At 41.4% G+C, this 20,069-nt stretch overlaps 1 protein-coding gene across 1 annotated transcript in view; it reads right to left on the bottom strand.

Moving 5' to 3' along the window:
* LOC124115029 (sodium- and chloride-dependent GABA transporter 2-like) overlaps nt 1-19,789 on the bottom strand; it is a 35,374-nt gene extending 15,585 nt beyond the window's left edge. Inside the window, exons 1-4 of the mRNA XM_046475834.2 lie at nt 19,482-19,789; nt 5,714-5,845; nt 4,006-4,285; nt 2,187-2,319 (exon numbers count right to left, since the gene is read on the bottom strand). Coding sequence (XP_046331790.1) covers nt 2,187-2,319; nt 4,006-4,285; nt 5,714-5,845; nt 19,482-19,674 — 738 coding nt within the window. The 5' untranslated portion in view covers nt 19,675-19,789. The remainder of the gene's footprint in view (nt 1-2,186; nt 2,320-4,005; nt 4,286-5,713; nt 5,846-19,481) is intronic.
* Between the last annotated feature and the right edge of the window lie 280 nt (nt 19,790-20,069).

Here is a 20,069-nt window from a genome sequence, read left to right as displayed (position 1 = left end):
TGGGCTTTAGGTTTGTTGTTTAATTGCGCACCCAGCAATATCCCATCTGTATGATGACCGTTTCGACCAGACAATCAATTGATAGACACCATGAGCAGCGATCTACGCAATTTGGTTACGATGGCATGCATCAACCAAGTCACTAAGCATGGCCACAAAATCCCGACAGGCACGGGTTGCTGAAGACCAATCCTTACCCGAATCTTCACGGGTTTTTGGAACAGTAAGGCTATTTCGATGGATAGTATTCATAACGTCCAACACAACAGGACCTATATAGCTGAATGACAATGTGTGGGTGTGTGCATTCAGCCGGTGAAGAGCAACAACCAGTCTGGCGAGTTTCGCCACCCTCATAAAAGTTCACGAAGACCTCCATCTGGTGGAGTCCTATGAAAATTGCGTTAATGCCCCTGCTGAACAAACTTGACCTTCATGCATAACGGTCACTAGTCATATCCCATTGTTGGGCATCATGGCTAATGCTTCTTACTGTAAATCACGTCAATTTAATAATTCTAGAGACCTTGTGTGGCCAGGGTTAGGTGGAAATCTAGAGCTGTTAAAACATTCTCACCATTAACTGCGAGACACTACAGTGATGGTTGAACGACTGACTTCAACCTTACCAAGGGACGGACAATATACTCTCGCCTCGTGCCTCTTTAAGAACTGTTTCACAGCTCCACACGAGCCCACACGTCGATGTTACGTGGACTTTTGTTGGTTGTTTAACCCCGCACTCGGCACTATTCCAGCTACATGACCGCTGTCGGTATATAATCGACTCTGGACCAGACAATCCAGTAGCATCGATCAGAAGCATCAGATCTACGCATGAGATACGATGGCATGCATTTAAAGGGCCATTGATCTCTGACAATTCACCGGGACTTTGTAATTGATTTTTCCCTGTGGATACCCGGATGATATCTCAGAAATATCGACGAGTTTGCGATCTGTGCTGCGCCAACCGCTTTTATTGATAGAAAAGAGCGTATTGATCAACAAAATGAAATACACTTTTGTCTTGGAAATAACACGGAAATGTAGGTATCTTTTGGGGGAGCATCTTTAATTGTGACGATGTTTTGGTAAGTCACTTGCTTGGACTTGTGCGGTTTTCGTTTACCCTATTTTGACTTGTAACACTAATGAATATTTCTTATTGCTTATTGCTTATTGTATCGTGTGAAAATGTTACAGTCAATGTGTAAAATGACCAAAAAAATCACAAAGGCAATTTATTAAAAAAATGACATGACTGAAAAATCTGTCCATTTAGATAACGAATTCTAAGCCTTTTGATGTTTAGTTTCAATACCCAGTGATTGAAAATGATAGGATTAAATGAAAGCGAAAGTCAATGTACATGTCTATAGTTTGGGCTTCTAATCCCAACATAATTGGTGTAATGTGATGTTTTTAAATCCTTTTGAACTTCCTAATATTTTTTTGTCTTTTTTCATTAATAAGTGGAACAAGAGTGATTCTGTTCAATGGTACAGCAAATGAATGTAATCAAAATGCAATTATCGTTATTACAACCAAAGTTATATGTTAACTGAGCATCAAGTGAATGATGACAAATACACAGGTATAGGGTATACTATGAAACATGCATGAACACCCGGGATTAGTAACGGTTATATTCACGATTTAATGCAATTTAGTTGACGGAAAAAATAAAGGTCGTCGCTGTTTTGAGTATATGAACTGAACTTCATTGTTGCAAAAATAATGCGTACACGTGTTTGCTATATAATAAAGTACATGACTGTACATACACATATGACCCCTGAAGATTCCGGGGTAGAATAGGTCTTCAGCAACCCAACCGTAAAAGGCGACTATGCTTGTCGTAAAAGGCGACAAACGGGATCGGGTGGTCAGGCTCGTTGACTTGGTTGATACATGTCATCGATCCCCATTTGCTCGGATCGATGCTCGTGATGTAAATCACTGGTTTGTCTGGTCCAGACTCGATTATTTACAGACCGCCGTCAAATAGCTGGAATATTGCTGAGCTCGGGGTTAACTGTTTGTTTCCAAACAAATCCATGGTATGATGTAGTTTCGGAGTATGAAATCTGGTTAATATAACATTGAATTCATAGTACATGATCACATTCACGCTTGTCTTTGACATATTAAATACTATCAGTCGGGGTGAGGGGTCCACATACCTTGCCGGATGACTTGATGCCTTTGCAGATGCAGGCGTAGACGACAATCCAGGCGAAGATGAGGCAGAGGCACAGATCCCACTTGATGGAGCCCATGTCGTCAATGCCGCTGGAGATTCCCAGAACCTTATGCCTGCAAGACACAAACGCAGTTTTGACGAGAGAGAATAATCCAATCATGGCGTTAGTGTTCTTGGAAGCCAAGACAGGATACTCTTACCCTTTTCGCGAACACCTGGTGTCATTACTGATTTTCATCGAGCAATTCATATAATTTTCATCACTATTTTGCTTGCGAGTGAGTGAGTGAGTGAGTTGGGTTTAACGCCGCTTTTAACAGTATTCCAGTTATGTCAGCCTAATGTGGGAGGAAAGCCCGAAGTGATGCAGGTCTCAGACGTTTACAACTTCGGTGAAACCCACGAGCACGGGTATGGTGCTGACAAACTTAGAAACATAATTGTGGCGAACCGGGATTCGAACCCACAATCATAGGTTTCTGACGTGCCCAAGGGACGCATCTCTGAACAGCGAATCGCGGCGCTTTAGACGACTGGGCCACCCGTGCCCCCATTTTGCTTGCATCTGCATAGTGTGTGTCATTTATATCAGTATAAACCACCTGTTTCAGTTGAATCAATATAACCCTTGTTTCAGTTGTATCAATATTAACCACCTGTTTCAGTTGAATCAATATAACCCCCTGTTTCAGTTGAATCAATATAACCCCCTGTTTCAGTTGTATCAATATAACCCCATGTTTCAGTTGAATCAATATAACCCCCTGTTTCAGTTGAATCAATATAACCCCCTGTTTCAGTTGAGTCAATATAACCCCCTGTTTCAGTTGAATCAATATAACCCCCTGTTTCAGTTGAATCAATATAACCCCCTGTTTCAGTTGAATCAATATAACCCCCTGTTTCAGTTGTATCAATATAAACCACCTGTTTCAGTTGAATCAATATAACCCCCTGTTTCAGTTGAATCAATATAACCCCCTGTTTCAGTTGAATCAATATAACCCCCTGTTTCAGTTGAATCAATATAACCCCCTGTTTCAGTTGAATCAATATAACCCCCTGTTTCAGTTGAATCAATATAACCCCCTGTTTCAGTTGAATCAATAATACCACCTGTTTTAGTTGAATCAATATAACCCCCTGTTTCAGTTGAATCAATATAACCCCCTGTTTCAGTTGTATCAACATAAACCACCTGTTTCAGTTGAATCAATATAACCCCCTGTTTCAGTTGAATCAATATAACCCCCTGTTTCAGTTGAATCAATATAACCCCCTGTTTCAGTTGAATCAATATAACCCCCTGTTTCAGTTGAATCAATATAACCACCTGTTTCAGTTGAATCAATATAACCACCTGTTTCAGTTGAATCAATAATACCACCTGTTTTAGTTGAATCAATATAACCCCCTGTTTCAGTTGAATCAATATAACCCCCTGTTTCAGTTGTATCAACATAAACCACCTGTTTCAGTTGAATCAACATAAACCACCTGTTTCAGTTGAATCAATATAACCCCCTGTTTCAGTGTGTGTCTGACGTGTCAGTATTAACCACCTGCTGGTTGTGTTTTAGTGACCGTAATATATTCCACTTGCGCAGAGTGTGTCAGTTATATCAATATACCCCACCCCCCACCCCACTCCGTGGACTGTGTGTCAGTTACATCAAAATCAACCCCGGCGGAATGTGTGTCATGTATATCATTGTGAACTACCCGCGGAATGTATGTCAAGTATATCAATATGAAACCCCCGCGGAATGAATGTCATTTCTACTCCTACGTCTACTTACTCCCAGTACTCGGTGACGGGGTCCACGAAGGACTGTGTGATGTTGGGGTCAGTGAGGTTGGTAATGATGTTTCCAGGGTCGGAGGAGTTGGTGCCGTTGACGATGTTAGCTGCTGTCACGAAGTTCTCGGAGCAGTTCTCGGTGTTCCAGTCGTGGTTGCAGGTTGCCCATGGCAACTCGGTTGTGAATGAGGAGAACATGTAGTAGAAGGCCCAGCACAGAATCACGTTGTAGTAGCAGTTGAGGAGGAAGACGATGATGACGGTGGCCATACCAATACCTGTACACATACAAGGAAACAGTCTCAGGGCGCGTGAGGAGTCAAGGCGTACGGAGAAGGCCACAGCACTTGCGAAAAGACGCTTTGGTGTTGAATGGTTCCATGGTATTTATCATAATAGGACGAAGATGTACAACCCTGGATAATCTCACAACGTATTTCTTGATTCTTACAAGGTAATTACTTTAACTGCTTACCCGTGAAGATCCGGGGTGGAATAGGTCTTCAGCAACCCAAAAGGCGACTATGCTTGCTGTAAAAGGCGACTAACGGGATCGGGTGGTCGGGCTCGCTGACTTGGTTGATGCATGTCATCATATCCCAATTGCGTGGATCTATGTTCATGATGTAAATCACTGGATTGTCTGGTCTAGACTCGATTATTTACAGACAGCCGTCATATAGCTGGAATATTGCTCAGTGCGGCGAAAAAAACAAACCTAACCAAAACTTTAACTGCTAATTAAAGTAAGTTAATAAGAGTGCAGTAATATGCAAACATTACTTTTGGGCGTAACGCACTGACACACATTGTGGTTTTTGTTGTTGTTGTTAAATGCAACATTTCGCAATATACCAGCTACATGTCGGCGAACTGAACATAAACGAGTATTGACCAGACAAGCCAATACTTTGATAACGTAAGCAACGTCCGACGTCGTCGGGTACGGTGCTAAACAATCGTCCATGTCACCGAGCCTGGCCATCAATGCCCATCAATCATCTTTTAAGACAAGCATAGTCGCTGGGGATCTATTCTGTCCCCGAATCCCCACAATGTGTACACAGAAATGATTCCAAAGTTATTACTTGTAAACGATCTGAAACTTTAAACTGTTACTTATTGTCAATAATAGCAAACGTAAAGCCTAGTAGAAAACGTTCAAATGTAATAAACCCAGTTCGCTACCCCTACTAACCATTTAACGTTTCAAGAGTGAGTGAGTATGGTTTTACGCCGCTTTTAGCAATATTCCAGCAATATCACGGCGGGGGACACCAGAAATAGGCTTCACACATTTTCGAACCCGGATTTACGGCGTGTCGAGCGAATGCCTTAACCACTAGGCTACCCTACCGCCCCTACGTTTCAAGAACATTCCTTAAAGTTTGAGTGAGAGAGCAAGTTGGTTTAACGTTGCTTGAACACATTTTCAGTTATATCAAGGCGTGTCAGTTTCACGTGAGAGGAACGCCCGAAAGGTTACAACAACTTAATGTTTACCACTTTGGTGAAACCCACGAGCATGGGTATGGTGATGAAATCAAAGGATCATAATCTAGTATGTGGGATTCGAACCAACGCTCAGTGGATTCTGGAATGCCTAAGGGGAGCAACTCCATACAGAGAATAGCAGCACATTAGGCAACTGGGCCAACCGTATCCCCGGTGAACATGAGACAGATACACATGTGATCACCCCTTACCTTGCAGCAGAGGTACCAAGTTCCATGCCTTCAGGCCTCCGACCCCCATGAACTGGCCGAGGGCGACCTCCAGGTAGAAGAGCGGGATTCCCCCGAAGATGACACATAGAAAGTATGGAATGAGGAAGGCACCTGAAGGAGATAAATACAATTTGGGAATTAACGTTTGCAGACAAGTTGCAATTTTTGTACATTGATATTGTAGGAACCAAAATGTGTACATCTTTATTCAGGAACATTATTCTGTCTCGGAAGAGGGAGCATGAAACGATACTTTAGTTAATTAGAACAGTAATGTACTAGCCAAACATATGTAACTACATGAGTATGGTGTGTAGGGGGAACGTGGTTCGAGTCCCCCACCCTCACCCCTACCCTTTGACAACAGGTACTCCCAGGCCCTGCATTCAACAAGGGAACTCCGTCTCTGCTTCTATTGCTATTTCGTCACGATTCACGCGCCATGGTTGAGACAGTATGTTACTAAATACTCTGGCGTCAGTTTGTGAACTGTTAAAGTTGGGGTGGATGTTAAAGTAGGGGAGGATGTTAAAGTAGGGGAGGATGTTAAAGTAGGGGTTGATGTTAAAGTAGGGATGATGTTAAAGTAGGGGTGGATGTTAAAGTAGGGATGACGTTAAAGTAGGAGTGGATGTTAAAGTAGGGAAGATGTTAAAGTAGGGGTGGATGTTAAGGTAGGGGTGGATGTTGAAGTAGGGGTGGATGTTTAAGTATGGGAGGATGTTAAAGTAGGGGGGGATGTTAAAGTAGGGGGGGATGTTAAGGTAGGGGTGGATGTTGAAGTAGGGGTGATGTTAAAGTAGGGGTGGATGTTAAGGTAGGGGTGGATGTTGAAGTAGGGATGATGTTAAAGTAGGGGTGGATGTTAGAGTAGGGGTGGATGTTAAGGTAGGGGTGGATGTTGAAGTAGGGGTGATGTTAAAGTAGGGGTGGATGTTAGAGTAGGGGTGGATGTTAAAGTAGGAGTGGATGTTAAAGTAGGGGAGGATGTTTAAGTATGGGAGGATGTTGAAGTAGGAGTGGTTGTTAAAGTAGGAGTGGATGTTGAAGTTTGGGAAGGAGGGGCGTCGGGTTCGACATTGGGGTGGATGTTGTGGTAGAAGCAAGGTGGGGGTTAGGTTTGAGTTCGGGACGAGCGTTAAGGTAAATGTCAACGTTTGGATCAGAGAACGTCTTGGTGGAGTCCTGTTCGAGGTCATACGAGTTGCGTGTGTAGGTGTGTGTACAGCAGTATGAAGAGAAATGTTTCTTGCACGTTATCCTAGTATAGAAGTCACCAAGAGTTCATTTCGCTGAACTACTGTTAAATATTGTGTAATGGCACTTATACCACCTCCTCCTCAACTTCCCTCCAACTTGGCTTCTGAGACTGCGGATATAAAATGTTGCGTTGCACAATGGCTTGTGATCAGCCCAAGGCAGTGAGTATTTATGTACAATCCTGTCGGGCCTCTAACCTTTACTGCTCTTACACAAGACCTAGGGCGAAAGATCCGTGTTGACGTCTCTACGATATTTCCGCAATGCTACATACCGTGTATACTCGAAGCCTAAAAAATGCAGAGTACAGAACACGGAAGCGTGGCAATATGCCCGCAGCACTGTCCCTTGTGGCCTTTCAATCTAAGGTCTCGCAGTACTTCGGAGAAAATGACACCACCAGGCCTACGCAGCCTTTGCTGGAGTACATATCGTAACGCTTGGCCCACGTAACCCTTGTTGTGATACGTCTCGTAACGCTTGGCCTACGTAGCCTTTGTTGTGGTACGCCACGTAACACTTGGCCTACTCATCCTCTGTTGTGATACGTCTCGTAACACTTGGCCCACGTAACCCTTGTTGTGATACGTCTCGTAACACTTGTCCCACGTAACCCTTGTTGTGATACGTCTCGTAACACTTGTCCCACGTAACCCTTGTTGTGATACGTCTCGTAACGCTTGGCCTACGTAGCCCTTGTTGTGATACGTCTCGTAACGCTTGGCCTACGTAGCCTTTGTTGTGGTACGCCACGTAACACTTGGCCTACTCATCCTCTGTTGTGATACGTCTCGTAACACTTGTCCCACGTAACCCTTGTTGTGATACGTCTCGTAACACGCAGCCCTTGTTGTGATACTTGGCCTACGCAGGCTTTAAAGCAGGATACGTCTCGTAACGTAGGGCCTACCCAGCCTCTGTTGTGGTACGTCTCGTAACACTTGGCCGACACAGTCTCTGTTGTGGTACATCTCGCAGCACTTGGTCCACGCAGCCTTTGTTGTGGTATGTCGCATAACACTTGGCCTACGTACGCAGATTTATCGTGGTATGTCTCGTAACACTTGGCCTAAGTACGCAGTTTTATTGTGGTATGACTCGTAGCACTTGGCCTACGTATGCAGATATATCGTGGTATGTCTCGTAACATTTGGCCTACGTACGCAGATTTATTGTGGTATGACTCGTAGCACTTGGCCTACGTACGCAGATATATCGTGGTATGACTCGTAACACTTGGCCTACGTACGCAACATTATTGAGGTATGTCTCGTAACACTTGGCCTTCGTACGCAGCTTTATTGTGGTATGTCTCGTAACACTTGGGCTACGTTCGCAGATTTATTCTGGTATGTCACCCGTTAGACCACCTCAAAGAGCGTCTTCGATCTTCAGACAATAGTAAACATATTCCAACTCCCGCCATATCTAGTTCCGTCACGACGTCTCGGCGTAATGTGGCGTAAAGCCCATAACGATGCAAGTTTTATACGTTAATGACATCAGTGAGGCTCACGAGTAGGGGCCTAAAAACCAACCATCATCATTAAGGCGCACCTGCGATTCGAATCAGCAATCGTTGGTTTCTAGCAAGCATTGGAGACGCAACTTGAAGACGACTTGCCCAGCTTCATCAAAGGAACCTTCATCGCTAGTATCAATAACATCGGTATATGTTAAAAGCACAACTGTGGTCACAGTGAACTCCTGTCGTTACAACCGCATCCCATCTGATACGACACCTATACAGCCAGATTCGTCGCACTGACTGCACACCGTGAAAGAACTTCGTATCAGTGTTAGGTAACTGAGTTAACCTTTTGAACAGAAACTAGGCAGACCACAAAGATAGACTGTGTATGTGATTCACAACAAACCAAACCTCCAGTGTTGAATTAAGTGCGTCATACATAATCTTATGTCGCCCAATTGATATTGTGCATGCATAGGATAGATATTACGCAAACACAAATGCCCCCAAAAGCTGGCACTTGAGCAACGCCCCAAAAGGCTGACACTGGAGCATATATTCCTGTATTCAGAATACAGTAAACCATGGTTATAACGAACTCGAAGGGGCCACTAATTTTAGCTCGTAATAACCGTAGTTCGTTATAGGCATATATACGACATCAATACAACGAATGGTCGGGACTGAAAAATAAGTTCGTTATATCAGTCAGTTCGTTATATGCGTGTACGTTACGACCGTAGTTTACTGTCTATATTTATGCATGAGTCCCTGCGACGCTAGACATTTCCCATGACGTTGACTGAGCTATTGAAACACACACAATGAGTCGAGGCAAAAGCGGCTTACATATATATGAGGGAACATGTTGTGACTCATTGCACAGCGGGACAAACACACTAGACCGGGTTGACCAGGTGTCAAGGATCCATCAGACAGGCAGCAGTACACTGGACGTCTCGTCCTGCTGGACGTGAATAACGTGTCAATAATGGCTTTGCTAACTCTTTGCGTTGAGGTCAAAAGGGCAACTGAGGAAGCCTCGTTCCCTCCTAGGGAGCAGCTATTGTAGATCGAGTCATCCGTACTTCGAGCAAAGCGGAGTGTCTGTATCAGATCATCGTACATGAAAATACTTAACGGCTCTCCCTGAAGCGCTGCAAAGACTTTTAGTTGACAATAAGTTGAAGGGCCACATGGTCATGTTCTAGTATGAACCTAGTGTTCATACTTTGTGTACATTCAGAAATACAAGGGGAGCATACAAAAAATTATTTTTTTTAAACCATTAAAGATTTACGTCAATGTTTTGCGTTTATGGAGGCATAAACGTGAACCTGGTGTGCATGCTGTTTTAATCAGCGTAGCCAATCAAATGCCCCGGAATAACTTTATTTAAAATTAATTTATTTAAATTTATTTATAAGGTCTTAATTGATACATTGCTAATGGGTGCAGGTAAGGAGAAGTAGTTTAGAATGAACCCTCGTTCGTCTTGAAAGATGAATTAGCGTTTGAAGCTTACATAGACAATATAGTTATTATCCAAACTTGTTCTAAAGCCATTTTTAGAACAAAACACCATATGATTCATTAATCCATATTCAGTTAAAATACGTTCATCTGGCCAATCTCTCAACACTGTTGGCAACGCCAATACCGCAACATTCCGATTCGATTCATTAATCCGTCAACTTGTTAATCGGGATGGTTTCTCAGGAGAGTATAGCCTCCGGTTTAGAAGGGCCTCCCTTATGTCATCTCACATAACAGTAGATGCAGTCTAGTATTGTGTGCAGTCGGTACTGGTACACAATGCGTGAGGGATGATACTATCTGGCGATTACACAGACATAAGCGGCCATGTGATACCAGACATACAACGGACATGTGTGCTCCATGGGAACACGAGATGACAGTTGCGTTAGTCTCTGACTGGTAAACCAACACAAAGCTGTCAATCAGCCTGGTGAATATTCGGTCCAGGATTAGCATAACATCCATGTTTACTGTCTGAAGACAATTACATGGACTCCAAAGTTTAATATCAATATTTTGTAAGAAGGCAAACAGTTTAAAATATATACATACGCCAACCTGTTTTGATATGAATGACATTACTCGTTTTGGTGTTTAACATTGTATGGCTGTCATTGAACAAGACACAGATTCGATTTGTATAAGTGATGTTACTCGGTGCACACTTCTCTTTATGTTTGATAGAAGGTGTACTTATTTTGTTACCACTGTGCAACAAAACATGTTAACCCGCGCATCCCCTATGCCCATTGAAAGACGAGGGTTCATACTTGATAAACTCTTTCTTGAACGAGTTGCGTTACAGTGTGAAGGGCGTGGGCTCAAGCTTATTATTCGTCTCCTTTGTATCTAAGGCTTTTCGTGGATTCGGTTTCGTTTGAAATGTATGGCTGATGAATCTTCATGTGTAGATACAATTCTCTACGTAATGATAGCTTGATTTAAGTGTCACATAACAGTGCTACCATTAGCGTTACAATGCTTCCTCTAAAGAAGAAACTTGAATCACCAAGGTGTGTGCTTGTATTTGTTGATGGTGATAGCATAAAGGGGCTCAAGAACGACTAAGTGTCACAATATGGCGTTGCTGGGCAATGAATGTCATCGTGTAGATGTTGTGGACAGTTGTTCATGATGTCGACCCCTACTTTGTCCGGCCCAGACTTAATTTCTCACATGCATCATTTAGTTTATATAGCTTTAGTCTTACGAATAAAACTAATGTAAGCAACAAAATAATGCTATTGATATTTACCTTACTTGTAACTTAATGGGAGGCGTGCTATATAAAACTAAAGTGCTTAATGTCTGCGTGTGTCCTCGACTTAGCTTGGGTATTAGTCAACATAGCAAGTTCTGGTGCACTTATACTCCACCGACAACACGAACTACGCGGACAGTGACCACACAGTTTTTAATGCATCTTCCCTAGGCAAGGGCGTTCACTGACTATAAATGTCCAGATTCCACCCTTGATGAACTAGGATGGAATTTCTAGGCTTTATCGTAGCGCACCAGTAGCAGTTACGAGTTACGTCCCTTCTATGTCCTATTGACCAATCAGATTCCATCTGTCACATCACTTGCATTTGCTTCAAACAAAATCGTGATCTGATTGATAACCAAGATCTATATAGTAATATAACGCGTCTTAACCCGCGAAGTGCATCAAATCACTTGAACATCTTGATTACAAACATGAAAAGATTTGCAAAATATCTGTTAATGCCCAATCGGCGGTACACATGCTTTGCAAATCCTGCAGTCGACCGTAATCTGCACGTCGAAATCCAAAACTCCACGAGTCGTACAATTATTTTGGTATTTTGGGTTTCTAGAAGATGTACACATTTTGGTTGGTTTGGGTTACGGGTATAGAAATTAGGAATATATTTTTTTTCTGTTTATGAGAACATTCAAATATAATATGGACTTCATCTTCCTGCAAGTTTAAACAATACTGACACATAGCTATACTAATATCGTCAACTTTTGATGTTATGAACAGTTGATTATTTGAATTAAAGATACCACATCTGAACTTCGTTAAGGATCTTCGTAGTTACGGAGATGATAGAGCTTGTAGATAGAACTCGGGAGCAATGTTAGATTTAAATGTAGAGTATGTGTGTAAGACTAAATAGTTTGCTATGCCATATGACCATTCTTGATAATAAATGTCTAAAAAGAGACAAAAATAATTCTCGGTTTTCAACATCTAAAGAAATCCAAGAAAATCCGTATCTGAATGATACCTACGAAGTCCAGTTTACATCTCTTTTCTCGTCTGAACGCTTTAACTTGTCGCAGTGTTTCGAATAACGTGATTTTGGTGGTCTAAGTAATGTTATCCAATATGAAATAACTCTTATTTTGTAATCAATGTGTAAAGAATCTGCCACATTCAGAGAGAATAGCCTTGTTTGGTGAACGGTAGCCTTCACCTAGTACAAATTTACAGAATTTGGAATGTACTTTTTCTTTGTTGTATCAGTAAATGGTTCCACATTTTTCTGCGCCCTAACGTAAAATTGGTTGGATTTTACCATAAAATATCCTAAATAGTGCATATGGAGGTATCGTTGATAGGATATAGAGCCTTTTCTCCTTGTCGACAAAGTACATCGCACGCCCTTGAGAATGTATTTCTGCATGAACTCTTTATTAGAAGGTATACGTAATATGAGACCATTCTTCGCATTTTGCAAATTTGCCATCTCTCTTAAGTCCCAAGTTTGTACAATATTTTGCCCAGGTATCAATTTTTGTCTGTAAATGAATATATCACTATGAGAAAAAATGGCGACATCATCAGCAAATAGAAGTATGGATAATGCATTTACGACTTCATCAATAAAAACTCCACATACTCACTGTTTACAATTACTGTATCATTTACAAGTTCATCTATGTATGAAATAAATAGTACAGGTGACAGAATACAGCCTTGTCTAACTCCAGCATTTGAATTAAAGATCTCGGTCACCTTAAACTTGCTATTGTACGTTACTGTACATTTTGCGAAGTGTGTTGATTTTGCCATGTATATAGAGAAGCTTATTTCTATCTATAGTGTCAAACGTTTCTAAAATCGACAAAGATACAGTAAAGTTTGGCTTTAGAATGTGCTTTTGTTCAATAAGGTTTGGTAAATTGCATAACTGCGCTGCCGAACACAATGCTTACTGTTGACATCGGGTGTAATATATGTACCGTTATCCCTCGACCCGAAATACAGCGTTGTTCAAACTATTCCAGTATTATGACACGCTAACCCCCCTTATTAGCATGTTCGTCTCGCTCTACATGTTCTCCACACCAAAATAAAATGTAACTGTCACTTTTGTCATGTTGAAATACTGTCACGAACTTCAAAGTAGGGCTCTGAACGTTGTTGCGACGCACAACGTCAATAACCCGAGCTAGGTTGGTTCATGTTTGTTCATGTTGGTGAAAAGGGTAGGACAAAGGAGTCGCCATTGATGTACACCACACTGGAAAATGTCCCACTCCCGTTGTTGTTGGGCCTACTTACTTTGTTTGTCACAGTTGGTAGCGCAGGATAATAAGGATATTTAAAGGTCCACGGTCTCGCCTAGTACCGATGTAAATTTAAATGCACTTTGTGTCTTTGCTCTGCTTGATATTGATCTAAAACGACTAATTTAGTCATAGTAGTGTGGGTAACGCAGGACTTTTGGGTAATGGGAACCGGTTAGGGCGTATTGTTATGTTTATTTTTTGAATTACCTTAGCAATGGAGTATTTAATAGATACTTGTTTGGGATGACAGTCACCGTGCAATGTAAAGTCATAATAATGTGAGAAAGAATGTGACGTGGTTTAGCTGTATCTCTATAAAAGTAGCTATCGTGAGCTCCTTGCAAGCGCTGTCATTACCCCAAGGCATACATTGTAGATTCTGAAGATTTGTTAGCATCACAGTGTTTTCAACACTTTAATTCTAACAGATTGTTTTAACACTAATGACGTGTGTAGAAAGTGAATTTAATTTTAAGATGCTTAGGTCCCGTGTACCTTTAAGTCTTACGGCATCGATGGCTTCCTTAAAGTCTTGTCTTTATATTAATTGTTATCACAAACTATGCGCCGCTTGTAGCAAACACAGTGTGTTCAATGTACACATGTAGCATTCACTGAACACAGGTACTACATGCCTTAAAGTATTAATTATTACTTTCTATCTCAACACAGTATTGAAAAAGAACTTGTTACTTCACTTGGCCATATATGTCTTTCGACATCGGGAGAAATATGATGAAGTCGCGAGGCTCACCGAAGGGGTTCGAATTCATTGGATTTAAGTGAGAGTATCTTTGAACAAAAGGCCTCCTCCTTAACCAGATTTATCTTCAGTGAGAAGCGTAAAATCTTGAGTGCTTCCGAATACTGTAAATCCTGAAATTTACAGTACGTTAGGGGTTATGGACACTAGAAAAGCAATTAAATATTCCTTATTGAATGGCCGACCTGCCGATACCTATTACTGTCGTGGAGGGGGGCGTCCGATATACGCCTTGTAACGAGGGGATTTTGCTCGATAGTTGCTCGTCGGGTGTCAGTTGTCATCAATGCCTTTATTAACACCCCGCGTCAATCCAACCCCAAACCTCCTACCCCGGGCCTTCCAATTGTAAACCTCGCTTTGGTTCGCTAGATCGCAGAGTTCAAACAGTTAAGCTTTTCATAATATAGATGGAATGTCAAGAATTTGAAACAGAAAGTACTTTAGTTTTACTCCGGTTAATCATCATATAATAATGAAGGCAGATTATAGATAATAATAGATAACTACGGGTATCATTGGACTTTGCAGTGTTTCAGCAGCTGCTTTCAGCCTATTAACTTTTTGAAAACGTTTAAAGTTTCTTGGTCAAATCCAATTTTCAAGTGTGTACTTTCTTTTGTCCGACTGATCAGCTGTTTTTATTGCGAATCATCCTGTATTTATTATATACGGTGAACCCCATTTAGCTTAAGAATTACATACGAAAATGTACCCATATCAATAGCAAAATTCTAAATATGAAACCAGGAAACGCCCTTATTGAAGTTACTTGTCCATTCAATTTGAACTTGTCAGAAGAAACAGTTTTTGTAGGATGTAATTGTTCCATCTTCATCTTTCACTTAGGCTATGTAGCCCGGTGTATATAGTGCCCGACACTTAGAACAAAAGGTTTCATTCCAACCCACACACAAGCTGTGCCTACATCCCCTATAATCACCACCTAACGGCAAACCACACACTCCTATTTTATTGCCATCATTATGGCAGTTCGTCACTCCCTCTAGAGAAAAACACCTACGTCATGCGGTTTCACAAAGGATGTTTCTCAAAAGTACGGGGAATCCCCTCACCAGCATTGCGACACACTGTCTATCTCCAGTGGAATTTTTTTTACATATAAATTAGTACGTTGATATTTGCATTGCGCAATGGGTACTGAGGGGCGTGCATTGGTTACTGGGTCAGTGCTTTCTGGAGGTAAACTGCACCTGTAGGTCCACAAAGTTTATTATGACACAACGGAATTTTCCTTCCTTCCTTCTAGGCCACTGCACGCTATATACAACGCAGTGTGTTCCGATTTATACCTACACGCGTCTTAACTGATGTTCCTTGACACCGGTCCTCATTAAACAACAGACGGAGAAGTCTGATAAAGCTTTTTTAATTATTTTTTAAAGTTTCGTTTGTTTTATGTGTGTGGAAGATAATGTTGACTCAAACATAATCCCACATATCTGCTTCATATCTACCTACCTTTAATTCATTGATCCATTCAATCAAACATATCTACCTGTTTGTCAAAATATTCATGCAACGAGTCAAACCTACCAACCTGTGCATCAATACATTCATTCATTCATTGTTGTCATTTTTCTAAAATGTCCTTCAGATTATATAAATATGTTTTATGTGGTCTGAACGGTATGCTGGTGGACGTGTGAAAACTGAAATTTTCGTGTGAGAGCAAAGCTGAACGAATGGGGTCTGAATGTTCCTGAGAATGTTGGCGTGAAAAATGTAGATGTTCGTGTGCATGATATATGCATGGGGAAGTTAGGTGTCTCATTGGAATGAACTGTTACGCAGGCCAGGCGGAAGAATGGATGGTTATCAATTACGTACTTATAGAATGTTTAAAGATGTGTATGGGTGTGAAAGTTATGTAAGTATGCATATGCCTTCTTAAATTTAAATCAAGACTGCTCCTTTAAAGTTGCAAACAGCCAGATATACGAATATGAAAGTAAATGAATGAGTGTGTTTTCAGTGTAATGGTATTGAGGATGAACGTTGTGTATGGCTGGATTGCCCTTTGTACGACGATTAACGTGAAAGTTTATCCGAAAAGGTCAGGTTTAGCTATTCCAACTTCTCCGAGTTATGTAATACTGATAAACTTATTCTTCTTACCCTTTTTAATAGTATGTATATTTTACAGCCAAAACCTGCTTTTGTATTCTCCAACGAAGAAAAAATATTGTATATGGCCAGTGACCGGTAGTATATTTTATATATGATGTATATACTGTGATATATTTTAAGTCCCTCGCAACCCCTTAATGGATGGCTCACTTGTATGTACTGTTATATGTAACTTCATAAATATTTTTGTGCGGTCAGACTCAAATAAACAATCTGTCTGTCTCCATGCAACAACAATGCCTATTTACCTGTCTGCTAATCCATCCATTCATTCAGCACCGAGTCATACCTGCCGCTAACTGTCTGCCTGTTGTTTTTCATTCAACATCGAGTCATACCTATCTATGTGTATGTCAATCCATTCATCCCACATCGATTCAGACCTGTCTATCCATCCATCACTCAACATTGCAATCATCAAATGTACTTTCTCGTCTTATTCCATTACGTCATCTATGTTCCTCGCTGTAGGGATTACATTCCAATACTACATACCAGTCACAGCTCACCATCACCTCACAATAATACAAAGATATATTTGTACGAGCCTACCACCTCACCATGAGAATAATGCCTATTCTGCCTGCAATCTCGCTATGACACTGACATATGGACGTACCCTCTACTCCCTCACTATAAGACATAGGCACACTGCAGAAAGACACACATTCATAACAACCGCTGTGTTCATGCCGTTCAAGACATGTAAATCACATACACACTGGCCGGTAGCTAAACCCAACTCAAAGCTCACCGTGTCATGAATATACTCCTCGTGTCCTGACATGTCACCACATCAACCATGTCGGCCAACATCACCGCCACCGTCACGTCAATCACGTCGCACAACATCAGCACCACCACCGCGTCAATCATGTCGTACATCACCATCACCACGTCAACCACGTCGTACAACATCACCAACATCACCACGTCAATCATGCAGTACAATATCACCAACACCACCACGTCAATCATGCAGTACAACATCACCAACATTACCACGTCAATCATGCAGTACAACATCACCAACATTACCACGTCAATAAAACAGTACAACATCACCAACATCACCACGCTAATCACGTCGTACAACATCACCAACACCACCACGTCAATCATACAGTACAACATCACCAACATCACCACGTCAATCACGCCGTACAACATCACCAACATCACCACGTCAATCATGCAGTACAACATCAGCACCATCACCACGTCAATCATGCAGAACAACATCACCAACATCACCACGTCAATCATGCAGAACAACATCGGCACAATCACCACGTGTCATGTCGGTTTCTCCTTTAATCTTGACCCCGTGTACCCCAAAGACCCCAACCTGCACCCCTGAATGCCATTAAGAACATTAAACATCAAGAACAGTGGCAGATTAATTTCCCAGGGACATGAACAACGCACGTTCAGCTTGTGGTCGACAACATGAGACGCCATTAAGTCGGGTTGCGGCAAACTCATCCTTACATCCGCGAAAGAAAATTTGAAAATTATATGTACAATCATAAAAATATCCAAATTGACATGACACACAAATGAACTAGCGATGTAACTCTTAGTTAACTTAGACCAAATTATTCTTAGCCTGAAACAGTATTCGGCGATGTACACCGTATTGAAACTACCTCGGTTAAATATTTGCTATTCTGTTCAAATAGGTGTTGTGTTACAGCTGTCGTCTAGAATGTTTATTCCTTGGGGAGGGAATATATTAACCGCCGCTGTGACCTTGGGATGTATAATTTAGCGGTAAAGATTCGTGCTGATGAATTACCGTCACGAAACCGATGACATCAAACTTGGAATGTGGTATGGTCTGCGTAAGAAAACAATATATCAATCCTAATACGGCGTGTTGGATTAATATAGTCGATACCCGAAGTTACCAAGACAAACCATGAATCATAAGAAGGTCGAATCTATAATTCTGACCTAGTATCCTGATTAGCCTACGGGACGTAACTCTGCACGACAGTTTGGTTGACCTCACGCCTTTGACGTTCATGTATATATAAATGAAAGTACAAATTGACCAGCATGGCTTGGAATCAATGTTATTAAAGTCAGTTGTTGTGGTATAAATCATACTCTCACAAGCTGTGGTGGCTTTTATTATACTCATATCTTTGCTTAATAGTTACATTTATTGTTTAATAGTGACGTGAAAGTAAAATGATATATTTCAGCAGTCCCACGTTATCTACTTTTTTACGAGTTTTTAGTTTGTAACCGCAACAAGTGCGTGCGTTGGATATATGCAAGTGATGTGACCTTGATTTCAAACAAGGCGATACAGTCTTGCCATATGGTGATAAACTTAAAAACGTAAATCTGTTGTTTTGTGAAAGATAATCATGAACATTTTCACTTAAGCAACATGATACGTTCTTTACTATACCAAACACATTGTGTCACAGGAGCTCTTTTCAACCACCGCATGTAGATCCAGTGGTGATATGAGATTCCAAACAATTCTCCAAATGTGCATAAGATCAAATTACAAGCTTTAATCAAATAGCAAGGATCGCTGCAAATGTACTTTTCATGTCTACCGCGATTCTCTGTAAGAAAATTACATACGATATGAGCAACGCTTCCGTGTAACACTACAAATTAACAGGGGTTATTAATTTGCATTGCCATTGGTGTGGTTGTTGGTGCGTGACGGCTTGAGGGTCTGAAAAAGACTGACAATAAGTTTGGATGTGTTGCACAGCGCTTTGAACGTGATGTCGTGAAAGTGGTGTGTTGTTGCTACGTTCGTCAGTTTGTTTCAAGTGTCAGCGTATCCGATAAAACCCCAGTCGTGTACAGAAAAAGATTGTTCTTTACTGTACACATACATGACACTGTTACTATTAAGTACTCAGAGGCAATAGCAAAAATTTGCGTGTTGAACGCATATATGTTATCTGCAGGTGTATCATCCGTTTGCATCTAACTTAACTCGAAAACTGCACTGGTTAAGTTAGATAAAGAATATAAAGTTTACATACCTCCTCCATTTTTGTAACAAAGGTATGGAAATCTCCACACATTTCCAAGGCCAACGGAAAATCCAATACAAGCCAAAAGAAAGTCAAAAGCTCTTCCCCATGTTTCTCTCTTGTTAACCCCTTCTTCTTCCTCTAGTTCCACAACGGGGGGCGTCGCTACTGCCAGATTGTTTGACTCTTCCTCTTTCTCCATATCTTTGTTTCCTTAGAACCAGAAAAAGAAAAAGGAAACACTGAAACCCATGTACGACCACTACACCGACTTGGCCCCTGTGAGGATGATCTTTCCAAGCTTGTCAAACAACTTCAAGCAGGTCCCATTCGTCATGGGGGTGACGGGTTATGGGTTAGCTGAATTGTCCCGGTGTACGTGATGTCTGCTGTAGGCATTTGCAAATGCCCGCTCAGGTACACAAAGCGTAAATCAAAGTCATTACCGGGAAGTCACGACACTGTCGACTGAATTAGATTTAGGTTCGGCTTTCGGACTTGTCACCCCTCTGTGTCGGAATTGACTGGCCTGGGCCTCTTATTGGTTTTGGTAGCCACAAAGGTATATCAGATTTGTAAACATGCAATAGTTAACCA

Source organism: Haliotis rufescens, unplaced genomic scaffold (assembly GCF_023055435.1).
Source record: "Haliotis rufescens isolate VD_foot unplaced genomic scaffold, xgHalRufe1.0.p SCAF_7, whole genome shotgun sequence".
Classification (NCBI taxonomy): Eukaryota; Metazoa; Mollusca; class Gastropoda; order Lepetellida; family Haliotidae; genus Haliotis; species Haliotis rufescens.
The sequence above is the reverse complement of the archived record's forward strand: the minus strand, read 5'-3'. Positions and strand labels throughout refer to the sequence as shown.